Consider the following 21,816-nt stretch of genomic DNA (forward strand, 5'->3'; position numbering starts at 1 on the left):
TGTTGGATTGTGTATTTGATTAGTTTGATGCTCCACCGTTCTAAAAATAACTTGCACCGACAATTAAAGGTAACAAACCTACTGCTATGACTATAGGGCTTATGGCAATGGGCCAATTTGCCAAAATGTTGAACTATCCCTTTAGGTTTGGCCCATTAGTCATCTCCAGAGGTTTGACGACCTGACAAATAACTTCATTGAAGACACTGAAAGCTTTTTCTTCTTGTTTAATATTAAATCCAAATTTGTAGTCGCAAGACGGAAGTGGAGCTGCTCGGCACAGATGGACTTCAACGTCTAAAACTAATGCAGCCATAACAAATGGTCTGAGAGCTGCTGCATGAATCACCACTGAACATCTTCTGCTATTAAAAAAAAAAAACGTATTTATTTCTTTGACACAACACACACTAACACTGAAACTAATCTTGTGTTAGAATATGTAGAAAAATGTAAAACCATCACACCATCTTGTGAAATCTTTATCTTGTGATGCAGATAAGCAACTAAAAATACAACACACATATGGCCACAGTTCAGCTGTTCACCTGAGAATGTAAACAGCCAGAGGTGCACAGGAGGTGTTAACAACCTGTTTGTCTGTCTGTCAGCAAAGTATCCTGTTAGTTTGTATTGTGCAGCATCTCTTCACCGCTGTCAATGTGCTACTGTCAAAGGCTCAAACTTCAGCCACCTTTCACTTCTTTTTCACTGAACCATATGATGTTGAAGTAAAACAGGGAATTAAATCTTCATTTTCACACTAAATCCTGGATGCATTCAGCATCCGTCAAGGTTAATAACGCTGCTGCTGAGTGTCATGATAACAGTCTGAAGGTCTGTACCTCAGCACATCTGCTCGCTGCTTTGTTAACTGAATATTCGAGCGGCTTTCTGTGTTTGGCAAAGTGAGGAAACACCTCCGACACAGCAGCTTTATTTAGCTCCTCCGACACAAAGCAGGAATGCAAGGGAGCTCTGCAGGGTGCAAACTGGATAATTGTTTCAGTGTCGCCGGGCGTTTGTTTATCCAAAAACACATCAGAACAACAGCACAGCTTTCATAAGCCTCTAATGGCTTTATAATCTAATGAAGAGGGAATCAGCGCAGCGGCTCAGCAGCTTGCAAACCGTGGGAGGGAAATACAGGGGGAGTGTATTTGTGCCAGTTTTAAATTGAAATTGACAAAAAAAAAAACCAACACAGAGTCCAGTCTGTATCATACACCTGCTGCTGTCAAATATGGAAGAGAGATAGTGCGGCTAATTTAACACTGACGCTGTCCAATGAAAAATAATGTGTCACCGCACACTGCCAAGAAAGGGAACAAGTGTTGTGATTTCATCTTGTTTTGAAGTAATCCAATGCCTTTTCAATTGGTTTATGTAGTTTAATATGGAAGTAGGAGAGGTGGTGAAGAGTTTCTTTCAAAACACCAAAACTGGAAGTGCACATTTCCTCTTCAGACACTGACGATATGGAAAAACACAATAAAATGACATTTGTGTGGTATTTGTGTGACGTGATCTCTCTCCATTATAAACAAATTAAATTAATTACACATTGAAGTGTTTTTATTGAGCGTGTGCACTCTTGCCTTAATGCAGCCATCTTGTGTGAAAGGACAAAGTTAATCTGCTGCTTTTTTTTTTTTTTTACCCCCCACACACCCTGAGCAACCTGAACATCTTTCCTCTGCTGCCCCCCAGTGGAACAAAGTGAAAGCAACACACACGCACACAGGTACAGAAAAAAAAGGGCTTTAAATTAATTTATTAAAAAAAAGCATTTCTCCACTGAAGCAGAACAAACATCGTTTTTTTTTTCTTTTTTCTCTCCTTTTACTATTGTTTGGAACGTGTACAATCAGAAAACAGACTCACCAGGTCGCCAGAGCAGAGTAAAATAATCAAGCAAAAAAGAGAAGGAGGTGAGGAGGAGGGTGTGTGTGTTTGCATGTGTGTGTGTGTGTGTGGGGAATGGGTGGCGGGAGGAGGGGGTCGGTCTGCCAACACCACAACATCAACACAGCTGGGAGGAACAAGGAGGAGGAAGAGGAGGAGGATCGGAGAGATACTGAAAAAAAATAAGAAAGAAAAAAAACAAAAAACGAGGGAGGAGGAGGGAAATGAAAACACAAACATTTAATCAAGTGCAGGTTCTGGTTTTGGACAAAGCGGGTCTTTTTTTTCTTTTTTTTTAACCTCTGTTCAATTTACAGTTAACAACTTCTCAGTCGGATACATGCAAGGTCAACATCTGGAACTACACATGGAGATTTCATATGCTTATATCGGTTATCTGTGCAAGTATTAAAATATGTAGGTATAACGAAGCAATTTCTTATGGATATGTCAGAACGAGGGGTGGGGGTAGTTTGGAAGGAGAGGGGGGGGGGGGGGGGGGGGGGAGTAAAATATTACGAAAACTATTACACTGTTTCACTGAACAGAAAAACAGAAGTCCACTTAAAAAAAAAAGAAAAAAAGTGAGATTTCTAAACTTATTCACCGAAATGTCACCGACCTCACCCTTCTGTACTCTTCCTTTAATTAAATTATTACTTATCTAGGTAAGTGAAAATACATTTAAAAAAAAAAAAAAATCCTATGCTCCACATTTTGAACAACAAAATACTGCGTATATCTACGTACAGCTGCGATATAAAGGAAGGTCAGTATTGTGAGAGGCTAGCTGCCAGAGTTTTCAGGAATATTGGCTCCGAGTTGATCCCTTTCTGGATGCGTTGACCGTTATTTTTCTTTCTTTAACCGTTTGGACGCTCATTTCTTTCTTTCTTTTCTTTTTTCTTCTTATTTTTGGCTCGTCACTCGTGCCAACGACGGATCCTGGTTTCGGGAGGAGGAGGAGTGAGGGAGTGAGGGGGGTAGGGGAGGATGTCGTCGTCGTGTCGTCTTGCTGGCTGCCGGAGTCTCCTATCTGCTCTGAGGTAGATGCGACAGAAAGGTGGCGTCCAGCACTGAGCTGAGTCTCCCCGCTGGACCCGCATGAGGTCAAAAGTCAGCTCTTTTTAAGGGTTAATTGTTGTTAAGGCTTCCTGTGGTCTTGGTTTTTTTTTTTTTTTAGTCACTCTCCTGTTTCAGTGGCTCACAGGTTCTTCTTCTTTGTCCCGTTTTTATTTTGTTCTCAACCCACGTTCCAGTCTTTAAAGGGGTGGACTTTATTATTTTTTCTCTCTTCTTTCGATGCTCTTGAACAGAAAACCCAAACTGAAAATGAAAAGAATCCTCTCCGTTTGGCACCTCTGGAGTCAGTGGTAGAAAGAGGAGAAACAAAACAAACGACGGAGCGGAGGGGGAGGGAGGAGGGGGCGAAGACAGGAGGGAGGAGAAAGTAGTGGTGGTGGTGGAGTTGGGGGTGGGGAGGGGGGTTGTGTGGTGGTGTTATGTGGTTGTACAGACTAGTTGTGGCCGCCTTGGTTGTTAGCTGCCGGCGAGTCCGAGTCTGCTGTGACCGGGGTCGCTTCCTCTTCTGATTTGAAGCGCTTGGCGTCCGGCTGTTCGCTCGCCGCCATCGCCATCACTGCCTGGTCCCCGTTCTGGCGCTTGGTGGGGAGGGAGGCCGAGGCCGAGGCGTGGGCCGCCAGCAGGTGGAGGGGGCTCGCCACAGCTGTAGCTGAGAAGAAGAAGGAAGGAGGAGAAGGAGGAGGAAGAAGAGGAAGGGGGCGAGTTAGCGGAGGAAATATTTCACTGTCAGACGGCGGTTAACCAACATCTGGAAGCAGCTGGCCTGTGGGAAGTGTGGTTTGGCTCCGAGAGAGCGAGATAATAAAGACTTTAATTCAGAAGAGGAAGAGAGTGTGTGTTTATTGTTCAACATAAACATAACTGTCAGATCTGTGGTGTGGTTACTTATCCCCTGTAACGACACCAGTCATTAGAAACCACAACAACCTCCAGCTCAACCAGTCTGGTCCATTCATCAATTACTTCTTAATTAATCTGCCAACAGCGGCGCGACGCGTTAATGTGATGAATCCATCACGCATGCGTCTTCCTCGGCAGACATCTCATCTCTGTGGTGCATGTTTCATCAGCTGACTAAGGATGATGGACAAAAAAAACTCTACCAGTTCAGCCCGGCTGGAGGCGGAGAAAAGTTCGTCCACATGCGTTCTCAGTGGATTCAAACATAAGCTGATCAGGTTTAAACATCAGGTAAAAGTGTTTAGCTTCCCATCTGCAACAGCTTTGAGACATTGTTCATTCTAACTTTAGTGTCTCTATGATGCATCTTCATTTTACCGGATGCCTACTACGTAAACGCACTCTTTAAAACTATTTTTTTTTTCCTGAGAAACTTCCAGTTTGTGTTGATCTTTTATAACAAGACAGTGTTTCCTTTCCACGGTTATTTTAAGATGTGGCAGTGATAATTAAAGAGCGGCGGGCTGCCACAGCTAAATGTATATAGCAGAAACTCTGCAAGAAATTTAAGACCTCTGCTTTCAGACTGTTGTTCAAAAAGACATGACTTTAGACTTTACAAATTTATAAAAATCATTTTGTGATGTTTCATGGACCCAACGGCGAGAAAATAACCAGCTGAACAAACAAAAATGATTGTTTGCTGCAGAGAAGTTGTAATGAAAATCAAATGTTGACTGGAATGAATATCTCCAACACCTTAAAGGAGAATTCTGGTCATTTTCTAAGTAACGCTCTACAGCTCTAGGTCCCCGAGTGCAACCATAGGAAAAAATCTAAGAAAATGATGTGCAGACCCGACCTAGCTCTCCTCCTGCTAGCTGTGCTACACTGCAGTTAAACAGCGAAGTAATGGGGGCAGTTCTTCTAACTGTGACTTTGGCCTCTATATAATGCTCAAAATATCACTACACATGCTTTTGGATGGGAAAAAAAGCATCAATATGAAAATAACTGCTTTTTTTCCTCATCCAAAATCATTTTCTCCCCTGCTAAATCCATGTTTTCCTTGCGTTTTTGTCTTTGATGATATGGAAACAGTCCCGAGCTCGACAGTCGACTAGTACGGTCTACCCAGGAAGCTAGAGTAAACAGAGCTACATGATAAAAACTTACTGTTAACACTGATCTCTCATATTAACAGAGTTATGCACACTCTGTGTTGTGTGGTAAGGAGCTGGTGAATGTTGCAAAGCATTTGTAGTGATATTTTGAGCATTATATAGAGGCCAAAGTCGCAGTTAGAAGAACCGCCCCCATTACGTTGCTGTTTAACTGCAGTGTAGTGCAGCTAGCAGGAGGAGAGCTAGGTCCGGTCTGCACATAGTTTTCTCTGATTTTTTTCCTATGGTCGCACTCGGTGACCTAGAGCTGTAGAGCGTTACTTAGAAAATGACCAGAATTCTCCTTTAATGTATTTTGAATTTACAACCGCCCCACACGCACTGTGTTTCTTCCTCTTCAGGTCCTCCAGTGTTGATGTTAAACACTCAGTCTGGGTTTAATCTGCTCACTGGAGCTTCCAACATCTCTGCTCTGTGTTTTGATTTCTTCCCCCTCATTGAAGATTTACAGACTCTCTCTGAAAAGCCCTGAAGCACAACATGAACTTCAGTTTCTCCTAATAATAAAAAAAAGCAACATCCTGATTCATCTGAAAGCTCTGGTATATTTTATTGATCCACTTCTTTCTCCGATGGAGCGTTTATTTATTTACACTAAAAAACATCCCATACTGTTCCTTCCTGTGGGTCTCACCTGAGCTGACGGGTCCCTGGATGGCAGTGGTGATGCTGTGGGTGCCGTTCTGCGTGATGGCCTTGATGGGCAGCTGGTGCTGACCTAAGGGGGCCTGCTGCACTATGGTAACAGTCTGCAGGGGCGTGGCCGACTGGGTGCTCTGGATGATCCGACTGGAGCCGCCTATAGAGGTGATGGTGGGCACCGTCTCCACTTTGACTGAGAGGAAAAAACAGAAACGAGGGATTCAGTGATTAAGTGACAAAACTATGGTGTTGAGGCCATAGATGTATTCACGTAGATGCCGCATTCGGGCTTGTCAGGCACGTCAACACGGCCGCCATCTTGGGACGGGGTTTCTGACAGTATATACGTCTGACAAGCAGTTAGAACCAGTCAAAACCTTGTAGAACAAATTTCAATGTACTGTATGTATTAGGGCTGGGACGATATGCTTTTCTCCCGATTCAATTCTTCTATGATTTTATGGATGCCGATTAGATTTAAATTGCGATTCTACGATATTGCCGATTTTCTCGATTTTTAGTCTGCATTATTAACACCTTTTCAAAACCTGGACTCTCTGTATGTAGAAAAGGCAAACAAATACACATTGCACAATATAAAAAAAAAATCGTTTTTTGAAAATAAAAATCGATTTAAAAATCGTCAAAAAAAATATTGCAATACTTATGTGAATCGATTTTTTCTCCCACCCCTAGTATGTATACATGTGGGTGTGTGTCTGAGTCTGTAAGTGCATGTTTAATATATACAAAAAAATAAAAATTATAAAAAAAATGTTGTTGTTGTATCATAAATATATGTCTGACATTTATAATAAACCAAACGGCTTGAAAATTGGTTGAACATTCAGTGAGTTATGGCGATTTTAATGGTTGATATTGACCTCTGCCTCTGTTGACTAATACAGTAAGTAGACACGGCTTCCCCCGGCCCAAGATGGCGGCTGTGTTGACGTATCGTTTCAATGGACAGCAGCGTCAGAAGCGGCATCTATGTGTATACTATATACATACTATACTATACTATTTTATTAATGTTTAATGTATTTAACTTGTGCAATTTCTTAATCTAAATTTTGTAGCTATGTTTATTTATTCATGATAACTATTCACTGTATTATTCACTGTATATGTATTATTGCACTTATTGTATTCAGTATCTTTTATCCTTCTTTAGCCTGACCAGGGACAAAGACTGCAAATTAGCTGAAGCTAGACGTCTTGTATGCATCGCATTTTTCATTCTTTGTGACAATGTTGTATGTATCGTCCCTGCAAAATAAACATTAAAATAAAATAAATAAAAATATCTATGGTCGAGGCGACGACATCGGGTTCCCTCGTCTCACCTTTGATCTCCGTGTGCTCTCCGTTCTCCAGCGGCTCGCTCTTGATGATGGTGGCTGGCTGGGCGATGACGGCGGAGCTGAGCGAACTCGCCGGGATCTGCTGCAGGACGTGGACAGTCTGGACAGCGGGCTGGGAGGCGCTGGTGCTCACCGGGGAGGCCATGGTGTAGGTCACCGGCTTGATGGTGGTGTGAGGTAACTGGCGCTGGACTGCTATGAGTACCGGCTGGTTGTTGACAGGCGAGCCTGGAGCGGGGCGGCAACACGGGGACAGTTAGACGGAAGGACGGAGGAACTAACTTCTGATAGTTAACAAAGCCGTGTGAAGGAGATGAGAAGTAAACAAGGTGTGGTAGGCGTTCAGGGAAAAGATACAGACAAACATTTTAAGGGATAGTTCAACATTGCCATAATCCCTATAGTCGTAGCAGTAGGTTCATTACCTTTAATTATCGGTGCATGTTGTTCTGAGATCCATGAGGCAGAGACGTGAGCTGCTCAGTGAACACGATGGAGGTGAACGGTACAGGTCCCCTGTCCCTCAAAACTCATCAAATACACAATCCAACAACTCCAAAACGCTCTGGTGGACAAGTTGTGACCTGCACATTCACCACATTATGAAATAATCATGTAACATTATTATTATGGCAATAGGGGAATTTGCCGAAATGTAATCATTACGACACACTGAGCAAATACTCAGAACTATCTGGCTGCATTTGCCTCTAAAACAACTCTGTCTCTCAATGTTACATGATTATTTCATAGCGTGGTGAATGTGCAGGTCACAGCTTGTCCACCAGAGCGTTTTGGAGTTGTTGGATTGTGTATTTGATGAGTTTGATGAGGGACCATTCACCTCCATTGTCTTCACTGAGCAGCTCACGTCTCTGCCCCGCTGATCTCAAAACAACATGCACCGATAATTAAAGGTAATAAACCTACTCCTATGACTACAGGGATTATGGAAATAATAATAATTTGCCAAAGTGTTGAACTGTCCCTTTAAGTGCTGGCAGCATCCAATTAAGTTTTTCACATGTGACGCTGCCGTCGGTTCAAGGTCTGTAACTGTTTTAACTGGAGATGATAAAGAAGTCAAACAACAGTAAAGTGAGAGACAATAAATTTAACAACCCTTTTATAGTTTTACAGTAAAAACCCACCGACACGTTGTGGTTGCATACGCACGCTTTTACACCTGAACTCTGACTTCCTGTGAAGAGCGAGTGATGATGATGATGGTGGTGGTGGTGGTCGTCGTCTCTCCTACCTGGTGTGTTTTGTGCAAAGCGTGCTTCCTGGATGACTGCCAGTTTGGGCTGGACTGCTGTGGTGGCGGCCGGGGCGGGAACGGAGGAGGTGTCCATCTCCAGGGGAACCGGGGAGCCCTCTCGTGATAGGCTGTCTGGGGTCTGGACGCCGCTGGAGTGAGCCGAGAGCACCCCCGAGTGATTGGGAGACGCCGGTGCACTCCTAAAGGACGAGTCAGGGTGAAAACTGATGTTAAAGCAGAAGTAAGCGATCCGGTCGTTTTGGCTAATGCTGCGTTCCAGGCAGGCTTTTGAAACCGTAAATTACAGCTTCAAGTCACAACTTACAACTTTGTAGCGTTCCAGGCAACCCACTCGTGTTTTTCCGACCTGTTTTACCAGTGAAAGTCACTATAACGGCCACTCGTAACTTCCGACCCGTGAACTCGTATCGAACTGGTATGACTTCACAGGTCGGAAAATCACGAGTTACGAGTTGCCTTGAACGCATCATAACAGTCCTCGTCCCTACGTCACCGCATTCACGGCGTCCCTTGGCTGCACACACAGCCCTGCATGCCGTTCTCTCTCCTCATTGGATAAAAACTGTAGGATACGATAAATGTTTTCTCTTCGGCTCAGAGCAGAGCAGAGTGACTGAGAGACCCGTGTTTCGGTCCAAACACTCTATGTAAGTGATTGCTGTCGGAAGATATAACTATTTAAGACTTATATTAACACAAATATATCACTTACTTCTGCTTTAATTAAACATGTTTAATAAAAGAGCCACACACTGCAGCCAATGGTGATATGATAACATGTTTCAAGTTTATGTGAAGAACCATAACAAACAAACATTCACAGCGAGACACAGCGACACGTAAAGCTGTAGGTGTGACTGTGGATGTGGCTGTAAAATGTCAGCAGCTTGTTTTATGACTCATGTGGAGCTGCACATTTACAGCCAGTGTATAAACCGCTTTGATTCTCCTTATGAATCTAAGCACCAGTGTGTGTGTGTGTGTGTGATTCAGACCTGGAGGAGAGGGGTCCGTGTGGGGTCCTGAAGCAGGGGACGCCCCGGGGCCTTCGTTTCCTGAAGGCCTGCTCGATCAGCTTGCTCTCCGAGGACGGGTCTATCCTCCAGAACGAGCCTTTGCCCGGTTCCTCCTGCGACCGCGCCACTTTGATGAAATAGCGGTTCAAAGACAGATTGTGACGGATCGAGTTCTGCAGAAACGGCCGGGGGGGGGCAAGAGGACGTCAAAACAAAAAAAACGTACTGATTATAATAATTACCTCCAAAAACGCTGAGATGATGTATCAAGTTGTGCACAAACTTAATCATAAATTATGTGACCTCGTTCCAAATCTGTCTACCTCTGCACACCTACAACACTAGAAACAAATACCTCATTACAGGGAAAAGGCAAAAGCTAAAATGCACCAGTTTCAGTGTTGTGTGTAGAGGACGACAGATTTGGAACAAGCTCGATGACACTCTAAAAATGTCACGCTGTATTTCAATCTCTAAGAAAAACCTAAAAAACAACTATTGTCAATGTATGTCTGATTGATTTCTCATGTATACAAGCGGGTAATTTGTTGTATCCTGCCCCTTAACTGTTGTGTCTTTACTTGTTTTTTTCCCCCTCACACACAAAGTTGCATCTGAAAGCTGGGAATGTCTGTTGTGTGTCCAACCTATAGTGTGTTACTGTATTTAATGTCTTTTGTGTTAGTGTGTCTGTGAGGAATTGGGCCCCCTACTACAGTATGAGCTTTAAGTAGCTTCCTCGGGGTGACTCGGTTTTCACACACACTGTAGCTAATGTAAATATGTTTGTAAGACTTTTCCAGATGAGGTGTGAAATAAAAAACAAACAAAAAAAAAACAGGCTTTTAATAATTCCCTGCTGTGTGAGATGAGGACGAGGGCGACGCTCACCTGCCAGCCCTTGTCTGCAGTCCTGTAGTAAGGATAGTTCTTTGTGATGTGATTGTAGATTCCGTTTAGTGTGAGCTGCTTGTCCTGAGCCAGTGTGATGGCCTGGACGATCAGCTGTGCATAGGAGTACGGAGGTTTGGAGTCGTCCTGTGGAGCAGAAAGGAACAAAGATCTCATCAATCACACAGCAAAAACAAAAACAAAAACAAAAAAGACATGAAAAAGTAGAACAAAGGTTTTCTTGTCGTTTGGTTGTATGTATTGCTTAAAGGAAAAGAGAGGAAGGAAAGAAAAGAAAAGAAAAGGAAGGAAATCTGTGGTGAGAGGGTTTTGATCTCTGCAGTCTGGCGTGTGCAATTGTGCAGTCTGTTTACATCATACGTTACTTCAAATATTTAATTCAATGTGGGTTTAAAAAAAAAAAGACTCACTGAATATTTGGCCTTTTCACGCTAGGTTTGATCATTTGAGAGAGATGCTGGCTTTTAAATTTTTCATAAAACATAGAAATAGATTCAACATTTTGTAAATATGATTCAAACTGACTGCAGCATTTTACACTTGAAAAAATAAACTATTTCAGGTTTCTGCAAAATAAACTTCCATTTAGTCTAATTAGCTTCATAATAACCGGTGCAATAAATATATAACCACCCAGTCAGGATTGTTAAGATGAAACGGCTTTTTTGAAGAGAAAATGTCAAAAATTATGTTTTTTTTTTGTCACTGAACCAAAATGTGGCTTATATTAAGTAAATAACCAGCGTAAATTCACAGTGTATAGTAGTGTTTTGCTGGATGTTGAATATATGCACTGTAATATGGCAGCTGATGCCAAATTGCACTATGGATTGTTATATACTGTATGTGTGATGTATGGATGAGATGACTGCTGCTATTTATTAATTCTATATTTATGTATATGCATTTCGTGTTTATGCAACATTAGGAGTAGCATCTCCTCTTCCGTTGTATCTGATACAATGACAATAATGCTTCTATTCTATATAAAGTTTAAAAAAAAAACTTTTACATTTCCACTTAATTGTACAACAGGTGAGATCAACCTATTTCCAATAATGTGAAATTGAGAAACGTTGAGTGTGAAGAGTGTAAACAGAAAGTGCTGCGTCTGTGTCTGACATGTTTGTGATCATTTATGGATTTACTGTGAACAGCGTGGGGGCCCCGGAGACGAGCAGCGATGAATCACTGAATGAAAGCGAGCTTAAAGCAGCGTGAGCCTCACCTTGGGACTGTCCCCTCCGGAGGCGTCTTTGTCGTTCTCAGGCTGGGAGTTGTCGTTCATGAGCTGCAGCTCCGCAGAGCTGACCATACGACCTCCCATCCTGTAGCCTGAAGAGCCTGCGCCCCGCGGGCTGGAGGGGCACGAGTTAGCAGCGCTGCAGGGAGACAACAACCACAACAACACCACCGTCAGCTGCCATGACACCTAGTGTAAATATGATTCACACACCCAATCAAGAAATAAACAACCACATATAGGTTGGATTAAGTGCTTAAAACCTGAACTATAACGAGTGTGGCATTTCCCAGAAGGGGCGCGCTTGCGTTCCCTGGCTCGGCTCATCCGCAGTCTGTGCTGCAGTGGCAGGCTTTTGGCTGACATCTATGCAAATCGCCCTACCTCCCAGATTGTGTGGAAACACACTGCAGTCGCTTTAGGATCCCCGAAGCCTAAAGCAAGCAAGTGCATGTACGTTCAAAACTTTAATCAAGAGCGATTATCCAGTAAAATAGGCTGAATAACCAGGAGGATGAAGAGGCTTCCTATGTAAAGCACGATTTTCATATCTGTTCAGAGCGCAGTGTGTTGGCAAACCAAACAAGCAGATTCTCACACGTACAGCACCTGCCGCTTCTTTCGTAACCTCCTGTTTGTAAAGTGTACACACATTTGATCATTTTAACCAACACAGTGGGGGAGACTTGGTCGTTTTTTTTCCAGCCATCTGGCCGAGATCAGGGGTTGAGCGGATCTAAGACTCTGAGGTGGAGCTGCCTCCCTCTCTGAGCCAGTCAGTCAGTCAGTGACCTAAGCCTAAGCTGATCACCACACAGAGGCCACGTCAAGGTCAGCTGACACCTCAAGGTCAACCCAGGCTGGGGTGGACCGTGGGCGTGACTTTTCTTAACGCCCGGCACTAAACTGGGAGTGGAAAACTATAGGCTTATGACACTCGTGGAGAAAAAGTGCTCAACTTAGACCTCTGTGTGTCCCTGTGAGAGGTTAAGTTACTTTGAGTTATTTTAAATGCTTTATTGGTACTAAATGTCTCACATTATCTAACAAGACATAAACAAAGTTACTTAACTAAATTACAGCAACTTGTTTTTATGCATTAGAGCACAAATGTATAAAATATACACTCTCACACACTGTAATACTTGCACACAAAACTATTTAATGGTTGCAACTTAAGATCGCTTCTCCTCAGCGCAAACTGTTGCCTGAAGAAGGTCACAAGACTGAAACGTTGCAACCATTAAATTGTTTTGTGCAAGTGTCACAGTGTCTGTACATTTTATACATTTGCAGATCTACTTGTCCCTCTCCTATGTACCTCTGTCAGATATATCGATGTGCAAAAAATTTTTCTCTTTGATGCATGAAAGCACAAAATGAATGAATAAAAACAAAAAAACTACAATCAACCCGTGTTTTTGAGATTGTTCTTTTGTGAGTTTTTCCCCTTTGCTGATTCCTGGGGGTCAGTGAATGCATCGTTTTCCAGGAGCCCGAGGAGGAGACGTCCTAGACGACCCTCAGCTTGATGACCTGATGATGCCAGTGGGCGATAAGTTATTTCTGATAAATGCTTTGATAACAAATGTCGAGCCCTAAACAAAAAATTACTTAACTAATTTACAGTAACCTGTTTTTATGCATGAAAGCACAAAAATGAACAAAAAAACTCCACAATCAACTCTAGTTTGTGAGATTGTTCTTTTTGATCATGTGAGTTTTTCCCTTTGCTGATCCCTGAGGTTCAGTGAATGCATCGCTTTCCGGTGGGGTGGGGGGTGGGGGTACCTGATGGTGCCAGTGGGCGATGGCAGGGGGCTCATGAGGTGAGCGATGTTGTCTGGAATGTTGATGGTGAGGGGGGAGATCTGGGGCTGCACCGGCTTCACTGGCGACTCTGGAGCTTCACGCTTCACCTTCTTCCCAGTGGACAGAGCTGTGAACGTGATCTTGATGTTTGTGCTGGGGAACCTGAACGTGCACCTGCAAAAAAAAGAAAAAGAAAACACAGACAAGATTTAGGGAAAATTATAATAATAAAAAATTAAATAAACACTGCATGTTTAATTTCTGCAGCTGATTAAAAACATCATTACAAAGGCAAATCACATCAGTGAGAACTTGAGAACGCGCTCTGCTGCAGTTTGATGATTTCTCCGCCCGACTTTAATTAGCCGACAGAGACAATGTGTAAGTTAATTAAATTTGAATACTGATGCAACGGCTCGATGAAGCGTTGCTAACCTGCAGGAGACTGAAGTTCAGACCGGAGCTATCTCGGATTCGTGCTTATTTTCAGAGGGAGCTGTCGCCTCAGAGGTGGAGACGCCTGATTTAGACCGAGCCGAAAATATAAAGACGTGTCCCCTCAGCACAGCGTTAACAATAACAACAGCAGCATACCTCAGGTGAAAATGTGTCGTTAGAGCACTGATTGATATATCTGTACACTTGAAGAAATAGAATTCAAACTAAACTATGATAATACTTTCTGATTTGTGTTTTATCTCTGTGCGGGTTCGACTGTTCGTCAGCATATTAGCAAATTAAACAAGTGGCAATGAGCTATAAGATACATCCGTGGGTATTTTACTGACATTACACAGACAGCATGACGCATACCAAACTTTAAGCAGAGTCATTCAGAGCGACGTTAATCAATAGTTGATGCCATAACAAGTTATCTTATCCATCTGTGATATGAATATACCACTTATTTCTCCACTTCCTCCTGGACATTTCAACACATTGCAGGATCCGGACTCGTCTGCCATGTTGCAGCATAGAATTGAATTCTGATCCACTGAGTTTATAATTTTTTTATTGCACATACTGCGGTACAGATTCTCAGTAAACTAGAAAAAAACACTAAATAAAGAAGTGAGAGAGCTGATCTGGCAGTTATAGGTTGAGGTGGTGAAGGTGTCTGAACCGTAAACTGATACTTTGACAACATCTCAACAAGGAAATGTGATTCATATCACTTCACCATGTGGTTTAGGGTTGGTCCATATGCATTGTGTTCACTGAAATTAGACTTTATTCTCATTCATTCAAAACCATCTCATCTCCTGAGGTTACATATGACTGGGACTTCAGCATCTTTAACTAAGACAATACGATTTAATGCGCCATATTTGAGCCTCTGGTGTTTATTTTTTCTTTTTCAGTTAAAACAGCAGTAATGTTTTTTTTTCTTGTCCCTTAAAAAAACCCATCTCCTTCACTTCTGCTTGAGAAATAAAACTACATGGATGCAGTAATCACAAACTGAGGGAGATGAGAAGTGGGATTCTGGTGATTAAAGTATTTTGGATTTGATAAAAAAAACAGACTTGCTGTTGGTTTGGAGGGTGAAGAGTGAAAGACTGATGAAGGGAAACTGTTAATGCGAAATCTTCTACAGTCACAGACGAGATCAGTGAATAGAAGGAACTCTTTAAAAATCAGTGTTCAGGATCAGGCTGTCCGACACCCTGGAGACAGAGCGGGCCGGGCACACATTGCTTTTCATTTAGTTAACAAGTGCCAGGCACAGCAGTGTGTTTGTGTGTGTGTGTGTGTGTGTGTGTTCTTTCTTTTTTCCTTTTTTGCCAGGCTCTCACAGAGCTGGCATCTGCTGAGAGAACCGTATCCCTGACACTTACATCTCAAATTAGCCTTACTGCTCACAGGAGGAGACTCAAACACTTCCTGGAGCCAGACTGGTGAGAGAGGGGGAGACACTTTCATTATGCATGGGCACCTCGGAGCACCCTTTGAGGGGTGAGGTGGGGTGAGGCGGGGTGGGTGGGCATTGGAGAGACTTCTTTGCCTTTCTGATCAAGTTCTGGAGGATCTTTAAATAAACGCCGGAGCGAATGTGTCTGACTGACAGAGTGGGGACAGTGATATCTAAATATAACGATAAATAATAAAACATCAAAGACAACACAGCTCCTGTTTGTTCTGCCCCGTGTTTCATCTTCTCCAGCTCAAATATTAATACCAACCCAAACACAAGCTGCCTGTTAAACATTAGAGACACTATTAAGCTATAGACATAATATTATATATCATTTATGTTATATAACGTGGGCAGCTCCTAATAATTCCTGAGGGTTCAGAGTGTGTGCAGTGCGTGGGTTTGGACTTAGTCATAATTAATCCCCAATTCTTCCCTGAAAACCACTGCAACGAGCTCATTCCTTCAAACCGTCCCTGGTCTATATGATCACGCAAGTAGAGATCATTGATCGTCAATTAATCTATGATGTGATGCAAATTTTCCCAGATCTGATGATGATTTCATCCGACCGTCGCCACAAAACCTGAAGTCTTTCCAGTTAAAATGATTATTCAACCTTTAATCAATTCATTGTTGAAGTCGTTTCCGTGGGAAAAGTGAAAAGGTGACAGCAGTGACGCTGCAAAAATAAAACAGGATGTTTTGTGAAATAATATAATACGGTATGATAACAAAGAAAAGCATCACACTGCCTTATTTATACTGGTACTCACATTTATCAGAGCTCTGTCTGCACGCTGGATGAAAATCTCTCTGTATCTCAGTTTAATATGATTCAGGGAGAGTTTCATGTCAGGTATCAAAACAACACTTACATTTGAAGAATATATAAACAAAACTAATGATTTGTTTTGGTAAATTGATCTAGAGAATGAATCCAAAAAATGTTTTTCATACTGATGTTGCATTATTGTTTTTGTTATGTTTTGTTGTTAAAAATTGAGTGTGCACTTTTTTCTGAGAGAAAATATTTCAGACTGTATGTGTTTAAGTGAGACAATAAGGAGCACATGATATATTTGTTTCTAAAAACCAGTCTTGAGGTAGGAAAGCCTCTCAACATCTTATCGACAAGTTTTATGAAGCACATGTTACTTCCAACTGTTCCACTGAAAGTTTCTCGTCAACACTCTGCTCTACCATCCACTGAATGTTTCAACACTTAATTCACAATTTAAAGATTTTTTTTTATCATCTTTCTGAGGCTCATTGCTTTGTGTTTGTGTTACTGAACAACCCCCTCCCTCCCGGTCTACATGCATGTATTCTCACACTAACCTCTTTATCGACCCCATTTTGCTCTTGTGCGAATAACAGGGCCTAAACACCCAAAACACAGATGCACAGTTGCTATGCTGCTGCTAAGCTGTTGGAACAGCAACAAACAAAGCTTATTCAAGTGAAAACTTTCACTTGATTCTCACCCATACCCCCCTCCCCCCTCCCGCACTGCAAAAAAACAAAAACAAGAGAGAGAATGTAAACAAAAGAAGACAGCAAGACAGGAAGGGCACCAACTCGGGAGGGGAATTTGTGGGTGTGGGAGAGACAAGGGGGAGGGAGGGAGAGAGGGAGGGAGAGATGTTCCTCTCTGTTCGCTGTGTTTACATCACCAAACAGGAATCCCTGGAATACAACCGACCTGTCCCCTGGGCCGCGGCTCTTGCGAGTTCTCTCATGCTGTCAATCTGCTCCTTCAGCTGCACCCGGAGAAGCTGAGGGTCGTTTAGGACGTCTCCTCCTCTGGCTCAGGAATTACAGTGCAGCCAGCGTGTCGTGTGTGTGTGTGTGTGTGTGTGAGCCCACGCTCAGGAGAAGTGTCTCAGGGTGTAATAAAGAGCGCTGCTGATTAAAAGCTCTTTATTGGCAGGCGGCCTGATCAATATGAGAATGTGAAACCGCCGCCGCTGCTGCTGCTGCTTCTTCCTAGCGTTGGGTTGCTTACATAATGAAATGGATCGGGTGTTATGGAGTGCAGAAACATCAACCTCACTAAAAGAGAATTTATTTTTCTGTGCAAAAAGCCAATTTAGAAATTGCATCAAGTCAAAACAAGACTGTTCATTGTGCAGTACAAAAAAAGAAAAAGAAAAGTGGTTTCACATTGAAGGATTGCACAATAGCTGAGAGCAGACTGGGGAGTATGGCCAGGGTTGGCAGTCAGAGGCTGGTAGGTTTCTCCACATGACAGGACACTTTGGGTTTTTGGCTGAAACAAAAGTGGTTCCAATTTATTCACCAAACAAACCTGTCTCATTGAAATGTAAACATGGTGGTTTAGTTTATTTTTGTGTCAAACACAAGCATCCTATTGTGGTTTGTAGTTTCAATTCTGTAAAAAAAAAAAAAGGACAGCTTTGCTCTTCTCTTATTTTATTTGATTATTATTTTTAAAATGAATAACAATCTACTGTTTTGTTTTAGTTTAGTTCATTGGATATTTTAAGAGAATAGGGATAATATGACACAGATATAAAAGTGTCAAGGATAATACCAGGCTTGTTTTCAGTCTCATCCTTGTTATATAAATGCAACATGTTTGTTTTTCTTCCTTTTTTTTGTTGAATTGATCAGTCTTAACCCAAAGATTATCAGAACTGCCTTTGATTACTTTTCCATTGATGAAATTACCTGTTCAGTTCAGTACTTCATATCTTCTTACTATCAGTATCAGCCATTCAAACATGGCCTACCTACATCCAAACTCAAGCAGGACATGACGTTTGGACGTTTGGAGTACAAGAGCTGACTTCTTCCAACTCATTGGGAACGTTAAACACACACACAGATCAGGGCAGATTCCTATGCGCGATAATAAATGTTTTGGAAAGCAGCAGATTTCACAACAGCACACACAGTGATCGACAATCACAGAAGTGAACACTGGCACTGGGTTGCAGGCTGCAACCTGCACAACATAGCTCAGAAACTTCCTCCTTGCAGCAGCTCAACCAAACTCTCTCAGTAAATGATCATATTATTAAACGATCAACTCAACCTACAGTGGCATCATGCAAAAGTTTGGGCATTCCTGGTCAAAATGTCTGTTAATGTGAACAGTTAAGCAAGTGGAAGATGAAATGATCTCCAAAAGTTAGAAAGTTAAACATGATAAACACTCTTTTGCAATATTTTAAGCAATATCAGTGTTTTATTTTGGTTGTCTACAGTGAAAAAAGGGAAACAAAGCAGCAGCCTACAAAAGAATGGGAAACTCAGGAGTGTTGAGCTCTTAGATAAATTTGACAAAGGTATCAGTCAAGCTATTTACACACTGTACTAACTATGCAGGGTGCCCAAACCTTTTCCTTTTCTGTCATTTTGAAAATATAAATGATGAAAAAAAACAAATGTTTTGGGGTGCACACAATAAATTGACTTGCAAAGCAAATATTCACATGTCCGTTTCATTCATGAAACATTGGCCTGTCACCTGTAATGATAGATTCTTCATTTTTAAGTTGTCTGTCCCATATTTCAAAGAAAAACAGCACAACAACACTGCAAATTTACTGGTTGCACATGGCTTATGCAGGCGAAAAATTCCCTTGCACCCTCTCAAATTTTATGAGCAAAATGTCCCCATTTAGGAGCAGTCTGGAGCCCTGTAATATATATTGTTTAAAAAGTAAATGTAATGTGTCATCTATAACTTAATGCCCTTTTGGAGATCAACTCACCTTCCACTTCACATTCAAAGAAATTTGTGTCCAGGCGGTGCCAAACCTTTTGCATCATGCCACTGTGTCTAACGCTCAAACTCAAACTCGAGTAAAAAAATAGTTAATATTGATCAATCAATGTTTAAATACAACAGGTTGCATGACTTTGGCTAACTTGTATTGAGGCCAAAGTCCCCCCCTCCCCTCCCCAAGCTCTGCTGCTGCTGTTGTGAGCAGGCAGGGCGGGGACGGGCTGGTTGGTTTGTTTACGTTTAGGGGTCGGAGAGGAGCTCCATTCACAACTTCACAACTACTACTGACCACAGTGGTAAATGTTTACAGTATCACAACGACGCATGCATTAACTTTCTAAGTGGTTGTACATGTGATTTGAGAAAAACATGTATCAAAGAAAGAAAGAAAGAAAAAGACACCACATACACACACAATAGCAACAACAGTGTGTGTGTGCTACCCAACAGTTGTGAGCTAGCCGAGTTGTCTTAGCTCACCACTAGCTCCAGCTCAGGAATGCGGCTAACGCTTCGTTAACCACGGGAGGCAATGTGGGAAGATGAAGGCAGGGGCAGGCGGGCTAATTAACACCGTTGCTAACAAGAATGTCAACAAAGAAAGAAAGAAAAGGGCTCTGGGAACAGGATGCGGAGTTTCTTTTCTCTCTAGCTAGCAGGCTAAAACAAACACGTGGTCCTCGCATCGTCCCCTGCTTGCTTGCTTGCTAGCCAACCAACCAACACAACACACACAGCCCCATCAGTGTGTTGTTGTTAACTGTTTAGCGTTGACTTTTAGCTGCTAGCGTCGCATCCACATGCTCAACCAAACAACGAGGTGAAGGGGAAACTTACATTCGTGGTAGCTGCAGAGGAGGGGCGCCCCGTCGGAGGAACACACCGTCTACAAACACCCCGTTTTTGCCGAGACACCTCAGGTAGAAATCGCCGCTGCCGCCGCCGCCGCCACCGCCGCCGCCGCCGGTCCCATCGTCGCTGGCGGTGAATATCTCCAGATGCCTGCGCGAAATGAAGCTCGAGTGGCCCATGCTCACGTCCACGGAGCCCTGCGACGAGTTCCGGCCGATGGTCACCGAGCGCTTCTTCATCATGTATTCGAATTCACGGCCCTCGAGCCGGGCAACCGGCCCAGACGATCCGCTCACCACGGCCATGTTTTGGAGAAGGAGGATGGTGGGGGGGGGGATAAAAGTCTCTTAAACGCTTAAATGCTGGGGGGGTGGGGGGTGGTAAATAAGATAAGACACCAGTGTACGGATGCCCAACTTGCGGCCCTTCAGAGGCGTGTAAATGGAGCGAATCTACAAGAGGGGCATCAAATTCAAAACGGGTATTTAGAGGGGAACATGCGAGGCCAGGGACAGCGGCTCCTCCGACCCACCGCCGAGAGAAAGGGTAGCGGAGAGATCCAACCGAACGGAGCAGGAGGCGGATTTGGCTTGAGTGACAAGGCGCCGCAGCCAATCAGAGGAGAGAACGCCGCTACGGCCGCGACGCGCCGACCAATCACAGGCCAGAATTAATCCGAGGACAGATTCAAGGTCGGTTGGTGTGTAGCAGCCACAGTACGCGCATATGCTTGCTTGCTCGGCGGCACGGAAGAGGCGGCGCGATGTGATTCAAACCGCACAGGAAGGGAGTGGACCGACCATTTTTTACACGTGCAATGAGTCGTAAAAATAATCAACCCCCCCACCGGTAGATACTCAATAATCTATAATCAGGCCTCGGTAGCATGTAATAATAATGAATCCAATGAAAGAATCGATCGTGTGTACTGAAGCAGCTGGTAGGATTCAGCCTCCACCTCAATCTCCACGTCGCAGCGGTGAAAAGCCACGGGGCATGTTAGTGTCCCTCTTCCACTACGGAATCCATGCCTGGGTTTCCGCCTCGCCCCCTTTGCAGCATCTTGTGAGTTTGTAAAAAGATGAGGTTATATAGCGATCTTTTAAATTATTATCATCGTCACACATCTGTAATCAGTGCAAACAAATCTTGTTGCTTTGACACACCTGCCTGCACCACGTTTCCCCCCCACCCCCCCACCCCCTGGAGGAAAAGTGCTGCAGTTTGTATTTTATTTCCCATAATCCTGAGCTGTTGGTCCGCTGCGGGCTGTGTTATCACCAGGGTGAGTGACCCTGCCATCTGTAGGCCACTTGTTTGTAAACACTGTCTGTGGGGGGAAGTAGTGTGGCCGCGCGAGCACGTGCGCGCGCGTGAAGCAGCTCAAGGCCTCTCTCTATCAGATAAATAACACCTCTGTGACAGGGTGTGAAGTCATGATCAGGCGTTAACAGTCGGTTTCACCTGAATGCAACATGGAGATTTTTTTTAGAGGACCTTGTTGTAAGTGTGTTTGTTCACAGCTAAGACCATGCAAAAGCTACATGCACCCAGTTTTCACAAAGTCTTCTTCATCAAGACAAGAAATAATGAAAAAGAAGGAAATTACTTCTTGTATATTCAGATTTCCCAACTATTTTACCATTTTATCTTTGTTTCTCTTGATAGATTTATTGAAAATTGAAAACAGTGCCTCAAACATTTGTGAACATGCAGAGACATGGTGAAACATAAATATCTCATTTCCGTGTATACAGGTGATAATATGGCATTAAAATAAATAACACAAGGCACACGGTGGAATCACAGTGCAGTTTTTTTTTTTTTTTTGTCAAAGCCTCCTCCTCCTTTTGAAAAGTGCTGAGAAATTTTCCACTCAAACAAAGTCCAGGAATCACTGGCGCAAAACATGACAAGATGCTTTTACCCCAAAGTCAAAGGGTGGA

The 21,816-nt window shown here is 43.0% G+C and overlaps 1 protein-coding gene across 1 annotated transcript; it reads right to left on the reverse strand.

Annotated features, from left to right (window-relative positions):
- Positions 1–1,785: 1,785 nt before the first annotated feature.
- Positions 1,786–20,400, reverse strand: foxk2b (forkhead box K2b). The gene is made up of 9 exons (XM_083976722.1): positions 19,856–20,400; positions 13,326–13,520; positions 11,520–11,673; positions 10,271–10,417; positions 9,359–9,552; positions 8,340–8,542; positions 7,064–7,309; positions 5,707–5,907; positions 1,786–3,637 (listed from the first exon to the last, which is right to left on the reverse strand). The coding sequence occupies exons 1-9, from the start codon at positions 20,173–20,175 to the stop codon at positions 3,423–3,425; spliced, it is 1,875 nt and encodes a 624-aa protein (XP_083832848.1). The 5' UTR covers positions 20,176–20,400; the 3' UTR covers positions 1,786–3,422.
- Between the last annotated feature and the right edge of the window lie 1,416 nt (positions 20,401–21,816).

This window comes from Trachurus trachurus (genome assembly GCF_905171665.1).
Source record: "Trachurus trachurus genome assembly, chromosome: 8".
NCBI classification, from domain to species: domain Eukaryota; kingdom Metazoa; phylum Chordata; class Actinopteri; order Carangiformes; family Carangidae; genus Trachurus; species Trachurus trachurus.